Here is an 11,497-nt window from a genome sequence, read left to right as displayed (position 1 = left end):
CTCTCTCTCTCTCTCTCTCTCTCTCTCTCTCTCTCTCTCTCTCTCTCTCTCTCTCCTTCCCTCCGCTTTCCCTCCTCCTTCTCTCCCTTCTCTTTTTTCTCTGTTTTTTTTGTATTTAATACGGCAATATATCCCGCGATCGATGCGACGGTGCTTTATACTCGGCATTTACGTGTTCCGACTATATCAGAACAGGGAAGGGGGGTGAAACCGCGTGACGCGTGATTATCACGGAAAGGTGATAACTGCACCTCTCGGCTCGAGAGAGAGAAGATTATTTAACATTGATCTTTTGTTTTTGCGCCCCCTCGGTAATGTGCATACGTGTAATCGTGAACAAGAAGCTATCGCGCACGATTAATTACGTACGATATTGTTAATGTCGAGCACACGCGCGTTTAACACGTTATTACCATTATTGTCGTAAATATATTTGCGTTTATGGTTTTTTATTGTAATATTACAATTTCTTATTATTATTGTTGTTATTATTATTATTAATGTATTGTAATATCCTTCATTAAATTAATAACGTGTGTAATATATATATATATATATATTCATATTATGTATTTTATGTATTGCAACCACATATCGACTTGTATGAACTGTAATCATCGGAAATGTTATTTGATATACATCCTAAATAATTTTGCCGAACCGGAATCGTAAAAAGAACAACGAGGAGAGAGAGACCGGTGAATCTATTAATCGATACACCGCGACGAAAACCGTCGTTACATCGTTAACGAAAATGACTCGATGCAAGTTAGCGGATACAGTTTACCGCGGACCCAGTGCTTCCGGCGAAAAAAAAAGTTTCGAAGGTTCCGGTAACAACCCGACGTTATAGTCGTAAAACGATGAAATCAATGCGTAACGACCGGTGCCGCTATATTTAACCGACGAGAGTACAGGTAATTCCTATAACCGTCCCCAGCGCATTGACAGGTGCAATTTATCTGAAGCCTGAATGCGCGCCGCACGAGTCTCTGTTTCAAAACGCTCGAAAACATTATTCGCGCTTCGACATCGCTTTCCTCCGATACGCGCGGCGGCGGCCTTACACAGACTGCAATGTAATTGGTCGAACGATACGAAGCGATATTGCGGCACAAAGGAGATATCCGCGCGATCTTCCAGTCACCGAATTTCCGTCGTCGTAGGTGCATCCTCCCACGCGTTGCCACACGGAAATGATACTCGAACGGCATTTAAATTTTACACGGGTCAATCGATTTCTCGTTGTCGTCCCGAGTATCTTGTATCTCGAAAATTGGAGAATAAAGGAAAACGTTTATTTTCCAGATTTAATCGATCGGTCAAACTCTCTCGATCAATCGCGACTAGATGGACTGATTGACGAGTTCTTGATACGCAAGTGGATGGCACATAGAAAAACATCAGCAATGAAACTTAAGCAGTGAGCGAAGACCAGTTATATTCGAGGACTATCATGTTGGAATTCTCGACCGCGATTGGCCAATTCGCTTACTGCTTAAGGTTGCAGCTTTCGTTTTTCAACGTGCTAGAGATGCTAAACGAATGACATATAAGAAAAACATAAGTACGCAAAGAAAAAAGATACTTATGACTATAATTATATAGTAAAATAATTATAGTCAAGATAACAATTTTTTTAGTACGCTGTAAAAACTGATGTGTTAAATTTAACATATTTCATATGTCCCAAATCGTCCACTCTCATTTATGTGTAAATTTAACACAAAACAAATGTATTAAAAAGTGACACGCATAATATGGAAAAAATTAATATAAGAATTTAACACTTGATACCGTTAAGAATTACAGGTTGTGTTAAATTGATGTATTTAATATGTCAGACATAGATTATGTCAATTTAACATTTTTATTTCATCAAAACCATAGATTAATACTTCTCTAAACTGTTAAAGTAACGTTTTATTTTACTTAATTTAACATTATACATATGTCAATTTAATACAAATTGTGATTCCTGACGGTATTCAAGTGTTAAATTCTTGTGTTAATTTTTAACATATTATGCATGTTACTTTTTACCACATTTGTTTCGTGTTAAATTTACACATAAATAAAAATGGATGATTTAGGACACATGAAATGTTAAATTTAACATATCTACACAGTTTTTACAGTGTAAGTGTTACTATAATACAGAATTGGATATTAATTAATTAAAAAATTAAAATGTTAATAACTTTTAATTTAACTTAGTTAATTTTAAATAGATTAACTTTTAATTTAAAGTAATTATTTTAAAATATATTAACTTATTGACTTTTTTTTTATACAAGTCAAGACAATTCATCGATATCGGAATTATTACGTACAACTTATAAATGGATTAAAAAGTAAAAATAATGTCACGAGATTTTTCGTCATCTCTTTTCATTTGAACGCCAATGTTCTTTTCTTACGGATAGTATCCTGAGCGCAAATCAATCGATATTTTTTTATAAAAGACTATCTTCTCAATATTCCACAGAAACTTAATCTACGATTCAAAAGTAAATTATGCAAAAAACTATAAGCATTGTTTTACATAATTAACTTTTATCTTTGATAAGTTCATTCAATTTTAACTTAACTTTTAATTGAGTTAATTTTTTGTTTATGTAACTTTTAACTAAATTTTAATTTTATAGGCCAATTTTAAACTTAGTTAAAACAAACTAAATTATCCAATCTTGTTAAGAAGATACTGGAATCGATGACGAGTTCCAAAAATATCGATAACGTACACTGAGAAAATATATGTAAAAATTAGTAAATATTTATTTATTCGGTCCTAACAGCACATTTATTTATATTAATATAAAAAATATTTTAAATAAGGAAATATGCATTTTCTTCAAGCTTTAAGAAAACTTTAGTTTTCCGTGAAAGTAATTATTTATTCAATTTAAATAAAACAATTTAGATTTAAGTAAATATGCTATTAACACCCACCAAATAAATATATAAATATATAGATATCTTTTAGAGATATCTTTTCTCTCAGTGTAACAATGATTGTCACGAATACAATTATACTATCCTTTTTGTATTTCTTGTATATATAAATATCTTATGTAAATATATATTGTTTTGTTTTACTATATTTAGCAGAAAATCTAACTATGCATATATACAAATATTTCTGCAAATATTTTCAATATTTTTAAGTTTCTAAATTCAGATGTAAAAATATAACAATGTCCATTGATATTTTCTTGAACGGAGCAAATTCGTGTTCAATATATTCAAGCTACAGATCTTTTGTATGAGACGAATATTTACTTTAACTGATAACGTCTAACAAGCTAATTTATACGAAATGGTAACTTTGAAAATTTTTATCGTTTTTGTAATATATTGCCACATATACAAGATATCCCAGAATAACTTTAACTTCGAAGCTTTTGTGGAGACATAGTATGGATTGAGGTGAACATAAAAGTCCTATGTTCTACTGTGTCTACTGTTTTGTGATACTCGCAATAATTATCGAGATATTAATTAAAGAAGATTTGTGAATGATCACGCGAGATATGAGCTATAGTGGCAATATCTGTCATCGTGTGTTTGTACATTAGGTTAAACTGAACAAAAGAATCCTTTACCATTTTCTTAATAACTTTATAGATTTTTAATTATTAATTAAAAAAGATTAACGGATGGTCGCTCACAATAATATATTAATGTTATCTAATTAATAACTAGAAATTTACAAAGTTATTAGGAAAAAAGTAGAGGATTTTTTGTCCAGTTAAACTTATAAACACACGACGGCAGATGTCGCCACTATTCAAACATAGATTTTATATATCTCGCGCGCGTGACCATTCATAAATTTTCTTTAATTAATAACTCGATAAAAAATTATTGCGAATATCGCACAATAACATAGGATTTTTATATTCGCTTTAATCCATACTATGTTTTTACAAGAGCTTCGAAGATTGTTCTAGAACACTCTGAGCACTGCTCCAATTCATTCTCGCACGTATTGTTATTGTGTAGGAGTATTTATAATTCTGTGCAGACAATATAAATTTCGCAAAAGAAAAATCAATATTCTGTTGATAAAGATTTCAACTCCGACGTCCTCTTAATGATAATAATTTTATATGTACATTACTATAACTGTATTTTTGTTAGAACAGTAATAACAGTTAGCACTGTAAACGACGAATTATTTTAACGAGATTAACTATTCTTCCCCTTAGTGCAATAAAATTTAAGCGTTAGACGAATTGACACCAATCACACTCAGGACGTGATACTACGTTGAATTCTTCGACTGTGATCGATTTATTCATGAATTTTTTAATTACATTTTCCCATGTGGCACTCTCTCTTAGTCATTCGTGAAAAATTTGACGGAGGCTGCTCTACTCGTCCGACGGGACGTGGACTCGAAATTAGCGAACGCATTCGTCCTCTGGAGCGCAAGAGCCGGCGTTCCAGGACACCCTGTATATACCGCTTGTATTACGCGCTGCTATAACGTCGCGGGCCAAACGAATCACGCGAGTATCGCGCAGTGGTACGTACACGCCATCGCGCATATCCGTGGACGTATCACGCGAGTGCACGTTTGCGCGAACGCTCCGGCATAATTATGTGTGTGCGTGTCGCCGAGGCGCACATGTCCGCGACACGTGCGTGCGCGCCGTTTCACGCATTAGGTGCAGCAATAAATAGCAGCCGAACGGGAAGGAATAATAAAAGATAAGGCCGTATCGTCGACTGATATCGGCCATGCTTCCCCGGATGTGCCGGTCGCGTTTAAATGCATTACGAGCGTGCTCGTAAACACGCGCTCCTCGCGAAAGTGCGTCCCTCGCCCTCCCTCTCTCCGCGGTAACGCACGGTAGCGCTGTACCGACGACAACAACAACGACGACGACGACGACGACGACGACGACGACGACGACGACGGCGGTTGCGAGTGCGTCGCGAGAACTGGGCCACGTGACGCGCGGGTATCCCCGCGCGACAATACTGTTCCTCTCTCGTCCGTCGCGTCCCGTGGAGGGTCACAGGTCCTTCTTATGTAGCAGGGTTGCGGGGTGCAGTTCAGACATGGGAAGTGAGCATTACTGCCTGAGGTGGAACAATCATCAGAGCAACTTGCTGGGTGTGTTTAGTCAACTGCTGGAGTCGGAGTCGCTAGTGGACGTGACACTGGCGTGCACGGAGGGACCGTCGATACGCGCTCACAAGGTAGTCCTCTCCGCGTGCTCCAGCTACTTCCAGGCCCTGTTCCTCGACCATCCGAACCGCCACCCCATTGTCATCCTAAAGGACGTACGTTTCACCGAGCTACGTACCCTCGTCGACTTCATGTACAAGGGCGAGGTAAACGTCGAGTACTGCCAGCTATCGGCCCTGCTCAAGACAGCGGAGAGCCTCAAGGTTAAGGGTCTAGCGGACATGACGAACATCAACGCGGCGGTATCGTCCAGGGACGAGCAGCAGCAGCAGCAGCAGCAACAGCAACAGCAACAGCAGCAACAGCAGCAGCAGCAACAGCAGCAGCAGCAACAACAGCAACAACAACAGCAACACACAAGCGCCTCCGACTCGTCGCGGGAACATCATCGGGAACGAGAGCGGGAGCGAGAACGAGAACGAGAACGAGAGCGGGAGCGAGAGAGCACAAAGGAGACCAGCGGCAAGGACAGAGAACGAGAGTCGAGCGTCGCCGGGGTGACCGTGGCCGGCGGCGCTAAGGAATGCGAGCAACAGCAACCGAGCGTCGCTCAAAGCGCCCCCAGCGAGCCCGCGGAGGCGGTAGACATGACGGAGTGTCCGTCGTCACCCACGGCACCCGGTAGCCCGTGTCCGGGACCGCTCGCCCTCGACCGGCCGAGGAGGGACTCCGAGGACGCGGCCAGCCTCGAGGAGACTCGGGGCTCCCTAAGCCCAATCTCGGTGCACAGCGGACCATCCGACATGAGCCTCAGCAACAACACCGGCGGCGGCGGCGGCGGTGCGCCCGGTGTGCTGCCGTTGAACCTACCGCAGAGCCGGCTTCCGTCCCCGCACAGTACTGAGCCCCTCGCCGGCCCGTCGGGCTTACCCCCGGTCCAGCAAGTTCCGCTCGTAAGTAGCTAGAAGATTATTAACCCTCTCGAGACGGCCGCGGTGTGTAAACCACGCGGAACGACGCAGGCCCTCGGGCATTCCACGTGACGTTTATGCGCAACGGCTTTATTGAGAAATTCGAGAAACAGCGTTCCAAAGATACTCGCAGTAGCAATGTGTGAGGTGAACGTACCAATCTCTAGACGACTGGTAGCGCTACGGGAGAATATTGTATCTCAAAGATAGTTGCGAAAAGAATTTTTTGAACAGTTGAATTAGCAATATGAATTAAAGACTAGATTGTTGATTTGAATCGTGGAGGCCCGGTTTGTTATTTCGGAACTCTGTTTTGATTTTTTGAACAGTTGTGATTTGAAAAGTGCTTTCAGAAGGAAAGATTAAAAAAAATATATTTATTATAAAAAATTAGAAAATTGAAATTCAATATTTTTTTTCAAAATAAATAAACTATAACTATAATGAAATAACTACAAAAATACTATTAAACGACGTAAAGAAAAAGGAAAGAGAAAAATAATATCAATTAAAATATCTTTATATCGTATCCTTAAGAATATATCGGAACTCAAAAGTCAATACTAAAAGTTAGTTAGTTGAACATTCTACAACTAGTATATTTAAAGGTTAATAGTAAGATTTAGTTAGTTAAACTTTCCAGAACACAAAAATTTAATAACCATTTTTTATAAAGCAGCGCGCGCCTTCCAATGCCTAAATATCTGTTTCGAATAATGAATGTTCAGTAGAGTCAATAACTTAATTTATCTTAAACAAACAAGTTAGTTTCATTTGCTTTTACAATTTATGACAAATCTCAATTAACCTTACGGTTAATTTATTATTTCTTATTGCGAGCATCGATAACAAAATTTCCACAATCTATATTGCACCAATAAATAAAATAATTATTTACTATAACGCATGCTTTAATGAAAATAACGGTTTGGATGTTGTACTTTAAAACTTTAAAATGTAAAAAAATTTTTTTATTTTGCTTACAAAATCTAATTATTCTTAAAACAATGTAAAAATGCTCAATATCAAATACGTATCTTTTGATATTTTTACCTTAATTTAACACTCAGTCAGTAGTATATATTGCAATTTCTATAGACTAAATTTTAAATGCTATAACGTAGCTAATTATCTCTGTAGCTAGAAATACATCTAAAAGGGTTGATAAAAGTTGTCATTTTATATAAGCGATTAAAAAAAATCTTTGTTCTTATAAAAGATTCTTGAAAATAAATTCAGATTTTTCTAATTCAGTTTCATTCAACTCAAAAGCCAATACTGAATAGCTGATGTATGAAAATAGGCTGAAAAGTAATACGTATAGCTTATTTAAAAAATAATAATTGCGCATAGCATATATATTTCAAAAATAATGATGCGTGTAACAGAACGCAACGCTTAGTTAGCAAGCGATCGATTATGCATGGATACCATTGTTTGTTTTTAAATGTGTTTGTTTTTAAATTTAGTCAAAATATTTCCAAGAATATACATGTCTGACAGTTAATGATATAACATTCGTGTGCAGATAGACTATCAAACTGGACAAGAAAGTTCCATTTGTTATAGTCCACTAAACAAAGAGTATCATTTTGCAATTTTACAGTAGTTATTTAGGAATTAATTGCACAGTATAGGAAACGGTAGAATGAACTGTGTAAATCAGATTTCATTCAAGATGGTTCGAATTTGTTAACGATTTTATGCAGGCCAGCCAGCCGTGCAAGCCGTGCATGATGCCAGACTCCATACTTCCATTGTCCAATATCATAAACACACCTGCCGCTGTCAGATCATTAATAGATTTGAACCTCTTGGATGAAATCTGATTTTCACAGCTCATTTTACTGCTTTTCACGCACTCGTTCGCTAATATTGTGTGATTAATTTTTTAATAATTATCGTGAAATTTGCAACATAGTAGAAAATTCTCTTTAGTTTGATCTACATTACCTGCACATGAGCGTTTTAATTTTTGTTAATTCCACGAATTATCGATCACTCGTTAAATAATTGGTTAATAACTCATTAAATATTAAATAATTGGTTCTGATGAATGCGATGAATGGTAGTTGTCACAAAAAAAAAATGAAACGAAAGTACAATTTATTGGTTGCTTGGACACTCATGCAACTACACTGAGAGAAAAAAATAGTTGGAATAACTATAATCTCACTATATTTTATAGTTCGTTTTGGCCTCAAACATATATTTATGGTTCATTTAAACATGAAGATATAGTAGAATGAACACAGATTTATAATTATCATCTTATTACTCTATATATATGGTAAAGCACCTTTTGGGAATATAGTTACATGTACCTATATTTGCCAAATATTGATATATTAATTATATTGACTATATAAAATAGTTAATTTCTCTTACCATTCAATATTTGCTACCTTACTATATTTTTTATTTCAAATAATTATAATTCTTGGTAAAAATTTTATACGGGTCAGTTATACTATGCTTATATTGTAAATATTACAAATAATATGGTAACATTTACTATAAAAATTATATTTCTAACTATAATCTTTTTACTATGCCATTATAGTTCCAAATATCATACAGTTTTCTCTCAGTGTAGCATCCCTCCATCTTCACTTCTCCAAGAGAAAAATAAAAAACAAATCGATCAAGTATGAGTGCTATTTATGAGTTTTTAAATTAATAGATTGATTTGACCGAGTTTCGTTGTTTCGAAACAATCGTTAAATTACATACAGAGAAATATATACTGCATTCGACCAAATGTTACTTGTTTTTAGTATTTGGCAAATCTATCATAAGCTTATAATAAACATTAAATTTGCTCAAAATTCTGAATTTTAGTAGGTTTAGCATTTTAATTGAGAATATTAAATTAAAACAAAAATTTCTTTTGTTCATTTATATAAAGTCGAACTAACTTTTTCTTCGATAAAGTTTTCCATTATTCTTGTAAAGAGAATAAAAATTCTTTTGAGTACATAATAATGAGCTTTTCTAAAATTTGCGATACGTATATTTTAAGATTATTATTAAGAAAATATTCTTTGTTGAACATTACTTAAAAGAAGGAAAGTAAATCGAGTAATCACTTTTTTAAAAAGTAAAATGATATTTTTTTCTATGTGTCTATGTTTAAAAAATCAGAAATATAAATACTAAAAAAAAAGAAGAAACAAAAATATAAATACGTTATGCTTTCCCTAAATACTTTTCAGTTTTATATATTTGCAGGATATATATACTTTAATATTTTAAACTGCAATTCCTTGGCAGAAAAACCACTTTTTATCGCCCCAGGATAGTCAAAAACAGAATTAACCGTGTAGACGAATTGTAAAAAATAAAACGTGTACGTTTGTAAGTTTCTAAATGTGAGAAAGAAAGAGAGAGAGAAAGAGAGAAAAGGAAAGTTCATGTTAGAAATAATATATTATATGAAATAATATAATATATGAAACGTTTTAAATAAAATAATTTCTTGAAAATTCGAGCAATAAGGGATGATCTTTTTTGACAAAAAGTTATATTTAAAAATTCGAAATATATATACACATATATATATACAGGCTATCCCAGATCACCATTCTTTACGAGAGCGCAGAATGTTGACATAAATATAAAAGTCTTATACCCATTTGCGATATTCGCAGTAATAGTCGAGAAATTAATTATAAAAGATTAAGGAAAAGCGTGCGCTGAATGGTAGAGGGAGGAGTGCTCGAGCCGCAACACGACCCAGCAATATAGTGCGCCACTGCCTATGCTTATATCGCTGCGCTCTTGCGTCTTGCCGCACCGTGCCGAGGCGAGATGTAGGAGCGCAGCGATAAAAGCACAAGCAGTGGTGCGTTGTTTTTCTTCTCGCGAGTCGTCATTCGTTTCTTAACTAACTTAAGGGAAGAACTCCATGTAAATGAACCGAAAAATAGGCAGTCTTTAAGGATTAAAAATGAATCTTTTTGAAACTTTTAGTATATTTAAATGCACACTCAAAGAACTAGAAAATGTTTGGTTTGAGTAATAGGAATGGATATTTTGATGGTTAATGGAGGTCGATGTCGGAGGCTTTGTTTTTGACGAGGTGAACTTGCGTACACTCTAGCGGTCTCAATTTTAATTCTGCAACAAAATTTCTAAAAGATTTGTTTTTTTTTAATAAAAACCACGGAATAAACCTAAACTTGTTAAAAAAGTGGAAATTTGGTGAAAATAAACGACTTCGAAAGAAAAGATTCTAATTTTACGGAAAATTTTCATCTTAATTGTTTAAGAAATGTTGTTTAAATAAATAAATATTAATAACATTTAGGTTCATTCTATTATAAAAGTAATAATGCACATGCACGCATAAGCTCAATGCAATTGGTTGAATAGTTTTTGAGCTATGATGTACGCAAGTTACGAAAAAGTAGTTCTGAGAAAAACGTGTTTAAAGTTAACGAAGCAAATAAATAACAGTTTTTGGAAATTCACGGCTCTTTTCGACTATTCTGCAATTCCAGCTCTATACAATAGACCCTCCGTTTTCTCGAAAAATTGGTTTTTTGCAATTTTTTTTGTTTATGAGCTATTAGAGTCTCTTTTGTGTTGCTACGAGCTTGGCGCTCCTGTCTGCGCAATCGCTTGCTGTCCAATAAATCGGCGTAAATTTTGCATTGCTGGCCAATTCTAAGTTCCAAAACATCCATCATTTTTAATACTGCAGAATAATCCTCGTTAAATATACTAGCAAGCAGCAATATAACTATCTATTTCTATTATTTTAGTGCCAGCATATAAGTGTTTGGGAGCTAGTCGCCAGATCATTGTATTTAGACTCTCGTTAGCATTCTGTGTATGCCTTCCCAAGCACCTCTCGGCCATTAAGAAAGTCTATTGTGTAAAAGAGATTAAGTCGAGAAACGGGAGAGATCCGGCCAAGACGCGCCGGGCGACTCTTATATTTGCGCGCGGCGCAGATATAAGTGTCCGTAGTGCCATTAATACTTCGAAATAGGTTCTAAAACTTTAGGATTATATTCTCCATATAACAAGGACTCGATTTAAGTAAAAAAAAAATCGATTTTTCCGACCAGTTACATGGAGTTCTCCCTTTAAACGCGCTAGGCCTCGAACGACTTCAGTCGAGCTTGAGTGCTCCTTCTTTCTTCATACAATTTTCTAAAATTAATTTCTCGAAAACTATTGAGAATATCACAAAACGGTATAGGACTTTCTTGCTCACCTCAATCCGTTCTGCATGCTCGAAAAGTTTGAGAATAGTGATTTGGGACACCCTGTGTATAAAAGTTTTTTCTAAATATATGTAAACTTGTGTATATATATATATATATATATATATATATATATATATATATATATATATATATATATATATATATATATA

General features: G+C 35.4%; 1 protein-coding gene across 4 annotated transcripts in view; it reads left to right on the top strand.

The window, feature by feature from the left end:
• Positions 1–11,497, top strand: part of LOC116846857 (zinc finger protein 865-like) — a 132,387-nt gene that overhangs the window by 41,474 nt on the left and 79,416 nt on the right. For 2 of the 4 annotated variants that reach the window (XM_032821211.1, XM_032821210.1), the window contains exon 2: positions 5,046–6,093. In XM_032821211.1, the coding sequence (XP_032677102.1) occupies positions 5,071–6,093 (1,023 nt within the window). In that variant the 5' untranslated portion in view covers positions 5,046–5,070. Of the gene's footprint in view, positions 1–5,030; positions 6,094–11,497 lie in introns of all 4 variants that reach the window. The other 2 variants (XM_032821213.1, XM_032821212.1) reach the window with 2 other exon arrangements.

The sequence above is a fragment of the Odontomachus brunneus genome, unplaced genomic scaffold, assembly GCF_010583005.1.
Source record: "Odontomachus brunneus isolate Ranch 3 - 2012 unplaced genomic scaffold, Obru_v1 Obru_scaffold_071, whole genome shotgun sequence".
Taxonomy (NCBI): domain Eukaryota; kingdom Metazoa; phylum Arthropoda; class Insecta; order Hymenoptera; family Formicidae; genus Odontomachus; species Odontomachus brunneus.
This window is presented reverse-complemented; position numbering and strand designations above follow the sequence as displayed.